This window comes from Anarhichas minor, unplaced genomic scaffold (genome assembly GCF_050575085.1).
Source record: "Anarhichas minor isolate MPS153535 unplaced genomic scaffold, ASM5057508v1 ptg000018l, whole genome shotgun sequence".
Classification (NCBI taxonomy): Eukaryota; Metazoa; Chordata; class Actinopteri; order Perciformes; family Anarhichadidae; genus Anarhichas; species Anarhichas minor.
The window spans coordinates 5,814,587-5,831,830 of record NW_027466464.1 but is presented as its reverse complement, the minus strand read 5'-3'; the positions used below and the strand labels follow the sequence as shown (position 1 = coordinate 5,831,830).

Sequence of the window (17,244 nt, the reverse complement as noted above, 5' to 3'; positions counted from 1 at the left end):
ATCCCCCCCATACATGAGCACAATACCGGCGCTTCATAGCCTGAGCTGCCAAGCAACAACTCAACATTCTCTCTCAAACTAAATATAAAAAAGACGAGAGAAAGAAGATGCTCTTGTTTAAAAAAAAAAAAAAAAAACTCCTTCAGGCAATAAGAAGATGGGAATGCAGAACTTTTCTTGAAGAGCAGTGGCAGCAACCGGAGGAAGCAAAGTCTTGTCACACATTTTTGTCACAAACGCACGCAGAGAAACAAAACAATATCTACCGATAACAAAGAGGAATGGAGACACATGTGGAAAGCTTCGCAATGTCAGTGGTTGTTTTTTTTTTCCTCTCCCTCTTTTTGTGATGTGTTTGTTGCGGGCTGCCACAAACTGTCAGGCTAAATAGAGTAGGTGTGAAGGAAGTCAATTCCTCCCCCAACCCCGTCTTCAAGAGAGCCTATCGATTTGCCAGGTGACAAAGGAGTGAAAACTCAAAACATACCCGTTTAAATGTCACGCTGTGATTCTGAGGGAGGGCAAACAATGTAGTAAGAGGTAAAAACTAATAAAATAAGGACGACTTTTCTTCCGCAGCAACCTTGCACATTCAGCTTTTCATGCAGAAAAACCCACCTTGAACAGAAGATTTCATTTACTATTCTGTTTCTAAGGCCCTGTTTATGTTTATGTGTAATATCATGAAATCCATCTATAATCTGCAACTTTTAGCAACGTGGGAGCTGTGTGTGGAGCCACAGTTCTACATTCTATGCCCGCCCACTTTTTAGCGGTCCAATCAAATGCGAATAGTCACAGTACACAAGCTAAAGACGCTCACTTCTGTTTCACTGGGACTTTAACAACTTGTGTGCGAGAGTCACCTGCCCATGATGCTGTGCACATATGGACACCGGTCAACATATGTCACAGTGCCGACACTGAGCATTAACATTTCAAAGCCTGCCATGGGCCTGCTCAATGGTAGTGAAGCTCTCCCTGCGCAGTATGTGGCGATGCAAATGCGCTTCATATTTCATGTTTTCGTTCCGCTTCGGGGGTTGATGTTTCTTTAAAGTGGAGTTCGAAGCTCCAAGGAGCTGACGCCACCGAGCATGCAAATCTGAAGGAAAGGAAAAGTGAAGTGTGTGGTATCTTGTTTTGGAAATGATGCATTTAGGTGTCTGGTAGGATTAATCAGGCTTACTGTAATTAGCATGTCTGAAAGGTTATTCCAAGACACTTCATTATGCTCCTTTTGGAAAACAAATGACTCATTGAAACAAAGGCAAAGTAGTGTCCTTGAAATGACACCGCTTTGGTACCAAAGGCTCCGCCATGTCTGTCAAGTGTAATTGCGCTACTTTGCAATTCATGCAACTTGGAATTAGTTCAGACAGGAAACGGTTATGTGCACATACCCATTGCAAAGAATGAGACTCATCCCTCCAGTAAAATGGACCACTTTTTTTTTTTGCATAAAATATGACAAAGAAATAGCTGAGAAAACTCAACATTCCAAGGCAACAAAACTTCAACAATATTTAGTTAGATTTCAGTTCAAAATTGAGCCGTTTCCTTTTTTTAATTCAATTTTTTTATCTTTCATATCTAGTTTGATTCCTCATTGGCAAATGTTTCTAATAAATACTGATATTTGCTGTTCCGTGAGCATTTATCCCAATCATCAGGGGTTGCATTGTTTTCATTTTGATCAGAAGACAATGTGGCACCAAACCAAATTCCTATCTATGTAAAAAATGGCAATAAAGTATTGAATCTTGACACCTCTGAGACGCTGTATAAAAGGATAAATAACGGCTTTCGTCTTGTAACCTTCCTTTTATTAGAACAAAGAAGGATCTCCGGTGAATTAAAACCTCGATGCATTGCATCCTGGGATGGTTTTGCAGGGAATATATGGTAGAAAGCCAACGTCCACAAAACACAAGGGCTAAATCTATGTTTCAGTGTTTCTTTCCAGAGCTACACCGTTACAAGCTGTTCTCAAACCAGCCAGATAATTGTAAAAAAGCATTGACGCCAGGTTTCCTTGGGTTCAGCGTTGGTGTCAAGATGTAGAGTATGTGCGTGACCATTCATCCACCCACTTATACGCGCAGTGTGTCGTTTATTAAAGTTCAGAGTCCGTTAGATAGTCCGGTGCAGCTTTCTTCCCCTGAACAAATCTCCACATCCTAACTTTACGACCCCAAACAAACTCCATTTGGTATCGCGGCGGCTGTAGCTCTCCTTTGAGCAGGTGTAATCAGATCAAGTGGAGCCACATAAAGCCCGAAATGCCAGTGAGGGATGGGGAACCCGCGTGGCTGCTAAATGAAATCAATGAGATAATCGATAAGTGGGGGCTGGGAGAAGAGGATTACCAAGACCTGGAGGAAACACTCAGTAGGCCATTCACTCATCTTGATTAAAGGCCTCGCTTGGTGGTTTGACGTGGGTCAGTGGGCTGTGGGTTGACACCCGATCCAGGTCAATTTTGAGTTGAGATCCTTTTAATTACTCTGGATGATTGCTCTACAGTCTGTCTGGCAGACATGGGAATATGAGTAAGGTTTGAAATATTTGAACACAAGATTTGTTTTGATTGATTTATCTGCCGACGTTTTAACTCCTAGAGCTGCTTCAAAAGTATGCGATTTTGACTCGACCTATTTCATGTATTGCGCCTTTGTTGCAAGCCAGGCTGTGCTCAAAACCTCCATCCTACTCCAGCCCTTGTTCAGTTGTCATGGAGCCAAATATACAACAATAAGACAGATTAGCCACTCTAAGTATGACTTACAGTGATTGTATTGAAAAGGTACAGCAGGAAAAACTCCAGGCAGCACAAACACATTTTGACTTAAAGATTTCCCTTTGTGGAAGTAATTGCACTGCAGACGTGTTTTAAGATATGCATATTAAAAGGTTATATTAACAAGCCCAATGATTACACAAGCTACTGCCTCCTGTGTTTCCTGTCATGTAAAACACTCCATTCAAGCTTCTACCAAACTCAGGCAGTGGCGCTGATTCCAAGACCAGCATTAAAGAATGGAGGGTATTCCATACAGTAACTGTTGTGGCTCACAAGGAACATAACCATTAATAAAACCCAACCACTGAGACGTATAGGCCAAGTGCTTTGCATAGGATGGGCTAAGAATAACATCTGGGAGTAACACCAAGAAATCCTTGGAGATGAGGCCTGATAATCACTACTACACACAGCCATGGGCTAGAACCAGCTGCAAGGGTTGCAGTGGCTGCAGAGTCCGGAAGTGCCGGACTACTGGCAACTCTTCAGTGCAACACATGGGACTTTCATCAAAGCTAACATCAAAGGCTAATGCCCATGCTGAAAAGCTTTTAGGGATTTTTACAAAACCTAAACATGAGCAGACACTCTGAATCTGACCCAAGGGAGTCCGATAAAAGCTAGCCACTGACGCTTTAGCGCTAATTAAAGGGAAAGACTGATGTTTTGGATTGATTTCCCCATCACCATGCACCCTCCATTTGAAGCGCTTAACTGTACTGAATCTGAGACACAAGCAAGATATGAATATGCTGAATGACAGATTGCGTCATTTGCAAAGTTATTTGTTTCCAATGCTTAGCTCAACTTAGGATATTGTGGCCCAACCTTGCTCCTGTAAAAGTGTGTTCCCATATGGCTAATTTGCACTCTAAATTGCATTTAGAGGGAAAAGTATTTTCTCCCAGACTATGGTCGCTGTTTTAAACGGTTTGAAACACACGGTCAACATTGTAAATTGTAACAAAATTAAACAAAAATGTAACACATACTTGGTCATGTTTAGGCAACAACAGTACTTAAGCAGCAGTCTCCTGGGTGATACTTCAAAAGCAAAAAAATACATTTCCCTTGAAATGTACTTCACAATGCAGTTTTGGTGATACGGGAAGGTCATTTTTAAGAGAGTTCTCAAAGTTACAACATACAAAATCTAAAAAATCAAATGCAATCCAAAAAAGAATGTAGATGTGCCTGAGGTAGCACAAAATCAAGACATAAGGTTAGTAGTGGGTGTTAGAGTTCTAATGGCAATTCCAACTGATGACTAACCAGCCACAGGAACACTTTTTTTTGTTTTTGCAGAGAAAAAGAGAAGCAAAAAAAGCCCAGCTTTCAACACTAACTATTTCCCATACCCTCCGGATTAAAGCAAAGCAGGACCATTGAGACTTACACTGAAGCTGAGAGTACGAGGTGTGCAGATGATGTTATCCCTGCTGGAAGTGTTGCATCAACTGCCAGCTCCTCGGGGGCACTATCGCACAAGCTACGGCAGGCCTGCTGGGCCACAGCAGTGTTGGAATGCTGTGTGCCCAGCGTGCAAAAGAGGCTACTCCTCTTCGCTGTGGTTCCAACAGCTATTATCCATCGCATTAATGAATGGGTCCTACTGTTAGACACAGAGTCACGCGGAACTACAGCACAGGAGCGACTGACAGAAACCAATCTCTAATGGTTTCTAACACAGGAAATGTAATGCTTTGAAGATCTATTATCTGATATAATGGAATGTATACCACTCTGCTGCACAACTTATGGCATTTGTTGTTTTTTCCATTAAATGTAAAATATGTGAAAACAGCAGTAGTATTAAACCCAGAGCAGTATGACAATGCATTAATGCTCTGCTCATTCAAACATTCATACATTTTTTTACCTTTTATACACCGATTGAAATTATTGTGAAATATTTTGGATCCTCAGACGCCCGCCATCTTTGATTTGGAGTTTACCTCCCCCAAAAAGGAAATAATAAATCCACATTCATGTTGTAGTGTCGGGCCTTTTATGATAATACCGCCAGCACTTCAGTCTAAATGTGTCATTTTCTCCTCAGGGTACCACAAAAACTAGCATCTAAGAAACCTGATAGAAAAGTCTACAAATAATAGGATATGAAAATATGATAGTCTAATACAATATAAAAACCCACCACTATAGTGCACAGGAATGAGATAACATAAATTTGACCTGATTTTGAAATGTTTTCCACATTGAAGAAGAAAGACGTATGGCAGTGTACTTGAACTAATTATAAGTATAAACCCATCAGTATGCAAAGCGATATGAACAGATGATAAATCAAACCTGTCACATGCCAACTCAGTCAAATCCAATGAAAATTCCTAAAGGCACAAACATTGTTGTTTTACTCAACCTCAACCACACTTTATTTAACAAAATAGAAGCAGGTCAAATATTGCAAAGCATATAAATGTAACTTTGAAACACAGCGTTTGAAAATTATGACAAATCATCAGTGGGCTGTGGCACAGTAATACTCCACAGAAGAGACACATAGTTTACCCCAAACCCCCGCCGCCGCCACCACCACCACCACCACCCATTGTGATTGGACAGGGAAGCAGTGGAATGGGAGTTGAGGGGGGAAGCAAGGTGACTGGACCGAAATGCAGGGAGGTGACGATGATGATGATGATGAGTGTTTGTCAAAGATCTGCTGAGATGTTAGTCCCCAAGGTCAAGCTGCGCATGGTTACATGGTGGTAATGGGAAGAGGGAGGGGTGACAGCGGGGGGAAGTAAGGGCGAATACACATACATGCAAATTCTCTCTCTCTCTCTCTCTCTCTCTCTCTCTCTCTCTCTCTCTCTCTCTCTCTCTCTCTCTCTCTCCATTTGTCCTCACACAAACACACAAGTGCGGGGCAGGCAGACAAAGAAAGCAGGGGAAGTGATTCAGCACCATGGACAGCGCTAGTCTGTATACTGGGGGAGATACTGCAGGCCTACTAGCTGGGGGGGGGGGGGGGGGGGGGGGGGGGGGGAGGAGAGGGGGAGGGTCAGGGGGAGTTGGGGGGTGGAAGCCTACCTCGCATTAACTCTGTACACTCTCATCATGGCCATGGCATTTTAGGATTGTTGTCAATTGGAAAGTGAAAAGATGTCACCAGCACTGGAATAGTACATTATAATTACAAATAAATGAGAAAAACATGTGCATTCCTTGCATCTGTTTTAGAAACTGCAGAGAAGTTAAAGAATTGAGAATTTGTTGAATACTGGAACCCCAATGGTTAAATTAGTTTTAGTTTTAGTTTGTTTGTTGTTCTCTTCCAAATCCACGCTCAGTTTAAGCAGTCTAGGCTAAGCATTAGACCTGACAGCTGAGCTCTGCAAAACAGGTATTCAGTCATGGCATTGTTTTCATGAGCCCACAAAAACCATGCGACCCCCGGAGAAGACTATCTCAAGTTCAAAATGCTGAATTGAAAAAGGCATCTTGCATTATTAAATTCCTTCTGCGTGTGTGTGCGCGCATTTTTTGTCTTTTTTTTTTTGAATCCCCTCAATGAAGAAGACCCACTCCTGTGTCTCGATGGACCGGGCCACATGCTGAGTTCTCTCCATAGCATGGCCCCAGTTTGTTAGAAAGCAGGGACCTCTCCCCCCTGTCCCAAAACAGCCGGTTTCAAGCACATTTTGTAGTAAATACAGTGAGTTTCAGTTCTCTTATTTGGACAAGATTAGATGGCTTTACAAAAGCTCACAATAGGATGAAGGTGAATCATAGCCGCATAAGCTTTTCATGTGGAGGAATACTTCTTTTTCTGACATTAAAAAAAGCATTCTATTCTATATCAGTCTACCTGCGCTGTATACATAGATCGAATTATACCTACATAGCTCAATTGAAAACACTTCTTTGCTCAGTTGTTGAAAAAATATGATGGTAGAAACCCCCCATTTAAATGACTTTGTTGTTTTTTTTGTCTTCCTCTCACCCAAAGCAGGCTATATTCATTGACACACAAAACCACAGAACTGTTATTTTAGCTACATTAACTCTGCAGCATAAGCATCTGAGTGACGTTAATTGGTCATGCTCATCTGCATGTCTGAATATCTGAAAGTCAACAATTGGCACACCATAAAATAACACAGTTTACATTCATAAAGGAGATGATGACTGCGCAGACATGGATTTAATCTGCACCATCTAGTACGGTATAAATAACCCCAATATTTATCGACAATCAAATGATAACAAACAGAAAAGAACATGCACTGACAGCTTCACTTCCATCACTCCTTTCCGGTAGTCATCATTATCCCTTATTGATTTTTTTTTTCTTCTCTTTTCTCCAAACAAGTTTAAAACAACAAATACAAATCCTAACTGCAGGTTCACAAAAAATAGAGAAATGGCACTTTGTAATAGTCATATATAATTCTTAATATCTATATATTGTCGTCATATTGATATAACATGAAAGGGTCGAGTTTGCTTCTTTGTTGGTTATGGTGGTTATGGTTCCTCGCCGTCGTGTGTGTGTTGAAACCATGCGAAATATCATCATGCAGATTATGATACATCGGTCCGAGTATTTACATTTACATTCATGCGTTCGTGCACCATTCCCTGGGTCCTCGGTCTCTCCATCTCTCTTTCTCTCTCACACACACACACACACACACGCCCTCTCCCTCGCTCCTTTTTTCTCCCTCTTTTCTGTCTCATACAGATCCGTAGTCCGATTGCGGCAAATAGCAGAACTGGGAGGAGGGAGGGAGGGAGGGGTTTTAAGCCAGGGTGGCTTGGCATATACATATATTACAGAGTGGGGCCTGTGCAGCAGCAGACTGACTTACTTGGTTCAACTGGAGAAAACAAGACATAAACAAGTCTGTGTTCGCCTCTGACGAACAAAAGCGGTTTGATTTCTGGCCGTTTCAGTCACTTATGTGCGTCAGTCTGTCTGTGTGACTGTTTGTAATCCAGTCTGGTGCGGGTTTATTGTACTAGACCACAGGCCGAGTCCCATTACGCGTCGTTTGTTGTGGAGAGGTGCGTGCTGCAGTCGAAGCCCCGGTGCGCGCCCCCGTCTGCGTGATAAGGCCCGCTGTGCCAATAAGACGAGTCGCACACTGTCTGTAAGGAATTGATCTCCGAGGCGGACGAGTTCCCCTCCCTCCGCTTTGATCGCTTTCGATTCCGCAAGATAAACACAAGCATCCCCACGACGGTGAACGCGGACGTGACAAACACCAGCAGCAACCCGGGGACGAGCACTGAAATGGAGACTCTGTTCGGCTCCAAGTAAGAGTTCGAGCGCGTCCCCGAGTCCAGGGTGAAGGTGCTGTTTTTGGCCGGCGGGGTGGGCGAGACTTTGTCGTAGAGTTTGGGGCACATGAGGTCGTTCCGGACGTAGCGGAAATCTTGCTTCCAAAACTCTTCGGGCGACTCGCACTTGAGATCGCTCACGATCACATCGGTCCCGAGCTTCTCCGTCCACTGCTTGAAGGGCACGATGTTGCACGAGCAATCCCACGGGTTCCCGTGCAAATCGATCTGTATGATTGAATTGAGCTGGTCTAACACTCCAACCACGGGGAGGTAGGGGAAATAATTATTATGCAGACTGATTTTGGATAAAGAAATCCCAAGGAAAGCATCCACGGGTAAAGATTTCAGCAAGTTGTTGTTGAGGAACAGAACCCTCAGGTTCGGCATGGGGCTGAATGCACCCGCCACTATCAGCTGGATGTCGTTGTATTCCAAACTGAGGTATTCCAGATTCACAAGGCCCACAAACATCTCTGCTACCAGCGTATCCAGATAGTTCTTATCCATATACAGCCACCTCAGCTCGCTCTGGTTTTGGAAAGTGCTGTTGTCAATCATCTTGATGTTGTTCCCGCCCAGATCCAGCAGGTTGAGGCTGGAGTAGCCGAGCAGCTGGTTCTTTTTCACTGCGTGTATGTTGTTGTCTCTCATGTTCAATTCGTGCGCGGCCAAGGGTTTAGGTTTGAGGTTGGATAAACTCTCGATCTTTTTGCCCTCGCAATTGACCCCCAGCCCCTGTCTGGAGCCAACCAGCTTGCAGTTGCACGGCTGGGGGCACGTCACGTTGTGCAGCTGCTCTCTGTCCCCGTTCATACCTGTCAGCACCGGAGTGGGCCTCGTCTTCAGCTGCCAGTTCTCACGAGACTTGGAGCGGCTCTTGGGTCCGTGGCCGCCAGGCGTCGGGGGCCCGCTGGTGTCTCTGCTGGGCTTGTAAGGTGTGGGACGCGGGTCACGGGCCGCGGTCTCGGAGGCCTCCTCCTGGGTGGGAGGGGCGACCAGGCTGGTGTCCACGCCGCCGCTCTGTGAAGGGCACATATCCGCCTCCGTCGTCTCGTTCAAGTCGCTGCCTTGCAGCCTGGTGGGAGCCTCGCATATCACCCTCCCAATGAGCGCGTTATGCGGTATGTTCTCCAGCCATTCCTTCAGAGAAACCAGGTCGCAGTTACAGTCCCACGGGTTGTCCTCCAACAAAACCTCCGCAATGCCCGGTATTTGTTCCAGGATCCCCTCATAAGGCAACGTTTTGATTCGGTTCCCCCGCAGGTCGAGATGCGTAATGGGCACATGTTGAAACACGTTTATATGTAGCGCACTGATGAGGTTGTCGTTAAGGATTAACACTTCAAGTTTATTCAAGTCCCTGAAAACGGCGGGGTCAATATCCCTCAAGAGATTAAAATCAGCTTGGAGATATTCCAAGTCGTCTAACCCCAGAAATGTACTCTTCCTGAACGATCGTATCTTATTGTTATTGATGTGCAGCCTCTTCACCAGCTGCAGTCCCAGGAAGGCGCCGGGGACAATGTCGTGCAAGCCATTGTTTTCCAAATGCAGGCTTACGGCATTGTAAAAGTTGGCGAACTCATTGGGGAATAGCCTGGATAGAGAATTCCCGTGCAACAGCAAGTGGTAGAACTGCGAGCTCGGGCCAGTCAAATGCTGCAGAGTGGTGAAGCTCCTTTTTTCGCAGTCTATGTGCAGATCTCCCTCTACATCGTTGCACGAGCATATCTTCTCCTTACAAACGTCCCTTGTAACATTTCCACTTGCAACACAAAGAGCCGCATTCAGCAGAACAATCCAAAGCAGCATTTTTCAACGTAGACAATTCATGCCCGGTTCCAAGACATACGAGCTGCGAATTCAGTCTACATCGATAAGAAGAAAGAAAAAAAATGGGGGAGATATAGACATTTAGGGGGAAGATAAGGCAGTCTTTTTATAACAGATCCATGCTGCGTCTAACCTGCACTTGTGTCCAGACTTCCAGTTTGAAAATGACCACATTAACGTCTCTTTCACATCGACTGAATCCTCGGAGCCTCCGCGTGTTTATGATGAAAATCAAAAACGGCGAGCGACAGTAGAGTCCAGCACATTTTTTTTTTTTTTTTTTTTGCAGTTTTCAGTTCGTTTTAAGACTGACCTTGGCTAGAAAACGATGAATAAATCCGTGCCTTTTCCTCCTCCGGTCGTGCTGCGTGTTGCGGCGTCAGGAGCTGTTCACTCTCCCCTGGTACTGAATTCACACCCTGCGCTGGAGCTGTAGAGGCGATCCCACCGCTGCAAAACACCCGCATCCCCCCTCACATCCTTCGGCGTCTTGCCTCGCTCGTTTCTCCCCCCCCCCCCCCCTCCTTTTTGTGTGGCGATCTGGGAATCACAAAAGAAGGAACGCGGAGACAGTGTTCATCCTACGGTGCTCTAAGAATAATCTGACCCTCCACTGAGCTGTAATGGCAAAAATCCGTCGACTGACTGAGGGAATGCTGAGAAGAGAGAGCAGCAAAAAAAAAAATCAATCCGCATATAGGGGCGAGAATTTTTGGTTTGTTTGTTTAAAATCACACTTTATAGCGTTCGATGTTTCGGTTATTTCCCTTCCAGAGGCGCAAAAAAAGGTCTCAGCCAAATAACTAGACTCCTGTTAAATCGTGTTTTTACTCAGCTTGCAGCTCCATAGTGAAAGTGTCCAAGTCGGCATCGTCGCAAACACTGGTGAGAATTCTCATTAGGCTCGTGATATCTCAGTTCAGTGCCTTGAATCTCTACCTCCCCCCCCCCCCCCCCCTGTTCTTAAAAGATAAACGGCTTTACTTTAGCGGATCCCCCTCCATATGTGAGCCTCCACTGTTCCAGACCCGACTTTCGCCCCTTGCTTCAGAAACACTGTTGAATGCGGTAAAAACAATAATCCGCTACAGGCATGCCTCACTCCAGCAAAAAATAACAGTTGACTATACAACAAACGATGCGTCAGTTGGGCACCCTATATGCGCATGTGTGCGTGACGTTTTTTTTTTTTTTTTCTTTTTTTTTTTTAAATATGAAGTCCTTTGCAAAAATAGATCTACAACTGCAAGAAGACAAGTACAATGGAAGTGGTTTGAACACAATCTCATCTCCTATTGATTTGTATTATACTATTGTTTAAGAGTGTCAGCTGAAGCATAGGACAGTTGAGGTAGTTATACCCTCCTCCTCCTCCTGCAGTGCTCAGTTGGAATTAAGAGCAGGGCAGAAAATGGGATGCTAAGTTAAAAATGCTCTCTCTCTCTCTCTCTCTGACATTTTTTGTTTTTGCAGAGAGGAAACGACACACAAGTGCAATAAGAGACCAATCTAGGGGAGTCATGAGATTTCAGCAAAGCATCAGCAGTGCTTGCAATAAGCAAAACATCATTAGGACCACCTACATACGGCTGTAAAGCATTCCCATTATGGTCCATTGACTGGTTATGATTTCTCCCTACACGCCCGCCTGCCCGCTTGTCTGCTGTTTTTGCTGTTGCTTGTCAACCAGTCTGCCTACCTGTTGGCTCGTCTGTCTCGCTTGTGTTTACGCTTTTTTTCCTCTTTCTGTCTTTTTTGTCAGATCACTTTGTCTATATATGGAGGAGTGTAAATCCATAGTGTTAAACGGAGCACACACTGGATATTTACATGGTCTCCATGGCATGTGACATGTCACAGACTAACGGGCTAAAGGCACAAGAACAATATGTGGCGGAATGTAACTAAGTACTTTTCCTCAAGTGCTGTACTGAGGTATAGTTTTGAGGTACGTATGCTTTACTTGCGCATTTATATTTCAAGCTGCTTTGAAATATAGTGGAGTAGTAGTTCAGAGGGACATATTGTACTTTTTACTCCACTTTATTTATTTTGCAGCTTCGTTAACTCAGATTCAGACTATTAATATACAATATAATCAACAAAATCTGATCTAGAATTTAAATACCCAGCAGCATATAAGATAATAAATAATTATAATTATATAAAATCTAAATTAGTTCCGCTTTCACCAGCTGCAAAATCAAAGTGATGCTTACACATTAATGCATAAATAATTATTATCCAGTTATATAATATATTATTCTGTATAATGAGTCATTTTACTGTTGGTACTTCAAGTACACTTTGCAGCTAATTGTGTGTTTGCATTCAAATAATTACAATATAATAGAGTAGTTCTACCTTGTAGTATTGTTACTTTAACTTAAGTAAAGGATCTGAATATTTGTCTCCCACCACTCAGGATAATTGAGCTTAATGTATCCAAAGGAAAAATGGCATGTGGCTCAGGTATACTGTTATGTTACACTAGTGTGATGAAGGACCAGAGCTGCTCATGTCACATAGATAGTCGCTGGGCAAACAACGCAACTCAGGCTCGAGTGCAGCGAAGGTGTGTATTTGTATGCTGTTATTTTAAAGGGACAAAGTATAAAAACATTCGACCAATGCTAAAGCTAGTTTATGACACATGTCCCTAGATGGGTCTTTATGTGTTGTGCTGTTTTCTATGCAATTTCTTGTTGACTTCATAAACAAGGATACACTTAAATTACCATAAAACAATTTTGACTTGAGTTGTAGATGATCCCAGTCATGATCCATGAGTTGCACACATTGGCCCCTGAAGAGAAATAAATCAGCATCACCTTGATTGGCCAAGAATGCGTGTGTATACAAGGAATTTCACAAAAGAAATGTTGCATCTCTCTCGATGTACTCGCGCAGAAATATAAATAACAGCCGGGGACAAGTACAACCAAGCTGGACAAAATAAAGGTAGAAGATAGAAAGTAGAAAGTTCTGCTGTATTGATTTTCCTCTCTTTTTATTTGAACCATCCATCGTGTGTGTGTGTGTGTGAGAAACCTATGGTTCAGATTTGAGGTGTGCATTTAATGTTATTCTTCCCTTCTTTCTGCTGTTGACGGCTCTGTCCATTGTCGGCTCAATAAGATTACTCTGATAATGTTATTGACAAGCAGGACTGACTGTTGTGCTCCGTCTTTGAGATAACGATATAGCCTCGTGGAATGCAACAATTCAGATAGTTTAATACTGATTGCTTTTCGAACGCTTCTTGTTATTGTTTGCATGGTGCAGACGTCATAGAGGCAAACCAACACTAAAGCCAATCAATGGCATTCAATCAGACAGCAATGTCGTGATACAAGATTACTTGTAATTTCCCACTCCGATCTGGCGGATATTTGTAAACAGCCTTCACTGGCAATCACCATTTGCATGTGGCACCAAGTGACATGTTTTTTACATTTTTATGTCACGTTTGAGGACACTTTGCGCACCCATTTAATCCATCACTGAGAGAGACATATCCAAAGAATCATGGGATATATCGGGCTAAGCCAACGCATGTAAAGGCTTATTTTTCTTCTTTCTCAAAACGATTAAGACATTCACTGAGCACATGACCTGCTTTGCAACCAGGATAGAAACAACAAACCTTGCTGCTAAATCCAAAACCTCTCCATTGAGCAGTTTTCCAGCACATCATCTAATCAAACAGCAAATGTCTTCCCTTGGCATCTGCACTCCCCACTGAGGTTTTTATTGTTTTATTTTGGGAGTGGTGGAGAGCAAACACATGCCACATCAGCTCCAGATGTGCATGCTCATTTTTTTTCCGAGAGCAGTGCTCTCTCCCAGGGCTTCAAAGGCAGGAGGTTTTGAGAGACTGAAATACTCTACGGGTAATTACAGAAAGGTCAGGAGCAATCTGAAGCTTGTTTTCACATCAGCGTGTGCGCGGACAGCATTCAAACCAAGGCATGGGTGTTTATGGCGATTCATGCATTGGGAGTAAACCCTGTTTGTATCAGCAAGTAGATTAGGTGAACTGGAAGAGGGCAGGGTTATTACAAAGTGTTATCTGACATCCTGCCAAACTATTTTTTGATTTTTATATTCCATTTCTGACAGGAACAGGGTCCCAAATCATTATCGAAGCCAACTGAGAATAAGGTATGATTTAAAATCACAGTTCTGCCATACAAAACCGTCGATACATCACCAATGAGAGAGGTTGTTTTTCCGTGAGGCTTCATAAAAAACAAGCCTTATTTCTAAAGACCTACACTCAAATGACCCACTTTGTGTCACCTTTTTTTTTAAATTATGTAGCGAAGGTCTTACAGATGTGCCATGTACAGAAAAAGATGGGTCAAGTGGAGAGTGGAAGTCAATACAGCTATTGGCAGAGGCAGCACCACTGGTCCCGATGTATCGACCCGGTGATGCTGTATGGGGAATCAGCAGAATGTTTGACTTTAAATCCATACGCATCCATCCGCAAACTCAATTCGCCCCCCCCCCCCCCGTCTTAAACATCAACAAAACTCACAGCTGACCCGCTGAAAGCCTGCTGAGAATTCAGTGAAGCAGGGATGAGAGAGGAAAACGTATAAGTTGTGGTCTGAATCAGCGACGGAAAGCAGACATTTATTTTCACACAAAAAGGAGTTTTCTTCATGAGACTCATGTGTGCATCCAGTTCTCACAATATGAGAAAAGTCTGACACTAGTGTTACTCGCTCGGCTTAAAGGAGAGCAATTTAATTATAGATTTGAAACACTATACCGATGCCTCGTGACATTCTCGCTGCTGTGTGCTGCAGACTGACAGACTGACAAAATGCTTTTTCCTTGCAGATTAGGAAAGTATAGGACTCAATGAGGCATGTTTTCCACTTTGTTTATTGTGATTTTTAACAAGTAAGACAATGCTATATATACAGTGACATATTATGTCCACAGAAACACAAAGTGATAATTAAGAAAATAATAGAAATAAAAAGCAAATTCTCCAAAAAAGATTTAAAAAAAAAACATTTTAGGCTGTTGTATTTATAACATTTAAAGAAGAACATTTGCAGGGCAGAGAGAGCTGTGTTAAACGAGCATGGCTATTTCTGACTTCTTCCCTTTTAACGGATCAGCAGGCAATTGGATTTTGCTTTATCTTAATAATGCATTTTTTTTTTATACATTTCTTTTTACTTTGCGAGCTAAGACGGAAGACGATTTAACAGTTCAAGATGTATGCATCAATCAGCCAATATGCACTCAGAGCACCTAATCCTAACTTTGACATACACTTGTACAGATGTGGGGTTTAGGGACTGGAAGGCTGCTGGCATTACAAAAGTTCATGATGCGTTCAAATCTTTTCAGTAATTATCGGAAGAGTTTTATACTCCTCACACGCTCTTTTATCACTGCCTGTATATCAGGACTCATTTGAACTCCACTCTGCAATATTAAAATGGCAGGAAGTTGAATATTGTTGATAATGGTATTATGAGAGCATCAGAGCTTCTTTTATATATCTGCCTACGTAAACATTTACATATAAAAGCCTGGCCTGAATCCTGTTTGTGGGACCTTGCTTCCTTTTATTCAGTGTTTGGGGTCTGGCAGTGATGCAGAGTCAGTATTTTTACCCATGCCCCCCCTCTCTCTCTCTCTCAATGTATTGTTTTATGATGCATTTTTGTTAATTAAGCTTGTAACACATTCCCTGAACAGGTCAAAGTCAGCCCCAAAAATCCACCTGTAAGCATGTTGATTAAGTGAGAAGGTGAGACAAACAACTGCCACAATTAATGCCCTGGTTGCTCTTTAAGATGTTTGTCTTTTTTTCTTTTCTTTTTTATCCCTCCCCCACTTGGACTAAACATTCAGAAATAGTCAGTTATGACAACTTGCAGTAAATCATATGAAAAGAAGCTGCTCCTTTGTTCCATAAGCCATCAATGATGAATGAAAGTCTGAAAGCGAGAGGCAAGTACTTAGGAGATGTTTGCCTCGATTGCATAGTGATTGAAAAACTCCCCAAGACAAAGGACATCCATGTTCGGGTCATTTCTGCAGGCTATAAATGGGTAAGAATGGATGAAAGTATGGGCATAAAATGAATGACTATATTTTTCTTTTGAGAGGGTTTTTACATGCACATCTTCTGTTCAAGGATTGCCAAGTATTCAGATAGGAGATATGTAAAATGCTTTGGTACATACATCATGTCTTCATTAAAGCTCACATGGTTTGAGACCTTAATTACATGTCATTAATGAGTGAGATCCCCTCCAACATCTATCCGCTGTGGCCTGAAAGTCAAATCTGAGCTGTGTTATAAGCACTTCTTCTCCCGTTGCTCACAGCTTGGGAGAGGCGACCTGTGTGATCCCTGACGAGATCCTGTCCAACATCGTATTTGTTTTCCTTCTGAGGGTTGGATCGTCCTGACAGCCTCCGTGTCCGAGTCCGGTGTCCTCCGAAGAAATGCGTATGACATACACGTCTAACTTTGATGTATGAATTATGAAAGCATCAGCTCGGGGGTATTGTAGCACGACTGTATTTTTTCTTTTTCTTTTGAGAGTGATTGTTTGCAGATGTAGTTTAGAGGAATAAAACCGGGCATTTTATTCTGCGGAAATTCTTTAAAATGTTTTTGAATAGCTGTACTCCTCAGTGTTGTGTTTCTATTATTTATTAGTCATGCCTTTTAATATACCTAGCTCTTTATTCTATTTTGTAATTACCTACTTTAGAGCACCCTTGATCTCAATCTCCTCGGGACTTACCCAACATATACTATTTGGTCTTGGGCTTGCTTTGACAACCCCTGCATGCACCTCAGGTGTGATGCTTACTCATACAATTACAGCGATGGGATATGAGTCAAAATGGGTAGCAAATGACACGCTGTGCGAATTAAGTACTTCAGCAGCAGCTCCACTTATGTGTCATATTTCCTGTTTGTGGGGGGGTGGTGGGGGGGAGGGGGGTCCTGTGACATTTCATGACAAATCTGTCCACACCATGCTTTTTCTTCCCTCGAAGATGAGAGCCCTTGTTTTGAGAGGGTTGGCAGGTCTGTGCCTCTGGTTGGTGATCAGAGCTCTTCAATCAGGCTTTTGAGGCATAAACATACTTTGTTACACTTTCACAGTATTTTTTTTTCTGATGACAGCAATGTACAGTCAGCCCTCCTTCCGTATTTCACAGATGATTTTGATAGATGACAGTAGCTATCATTTTTCTGGCCACACTGGAAAGGAAGGATGGTTATGTCGAGGTTTGGACTATGGTAA

At 42.8% G+C, this 17,244-nt stretch overlaps 1 protein-coding gene across 1 annotated transcript; it reads right to left on the bottom strand.

Moving 5' to 3' along the window:
- Positions 1–7,810: 7,810 nt before the first annotated feature.
- On the bottom strand, positions 7,811–9,925 carry slitrk1 (SLIT and NTRK like family member 1). The gene has a single exon (XM_076095090.1). The coding sequence runs from the start codon at positions 9,923–9,925 to the stop codon at positions 7,811–7,813; it is 2,115 nt and encodes a 704-aa protein (XP_075951205.1).
- Positions 9,926–17,244: the final 7,319 nt, after the last annotated feature.

Coding starts and splice junctions, on each gene's coding strand:
- slitrk1 (XM_076095090.1), bottom strand. CDS start 9,925: ATGCTGCTTTGGATTGTTCTGCTGAATGCGGCTCTTTGTGTTGCAAGT.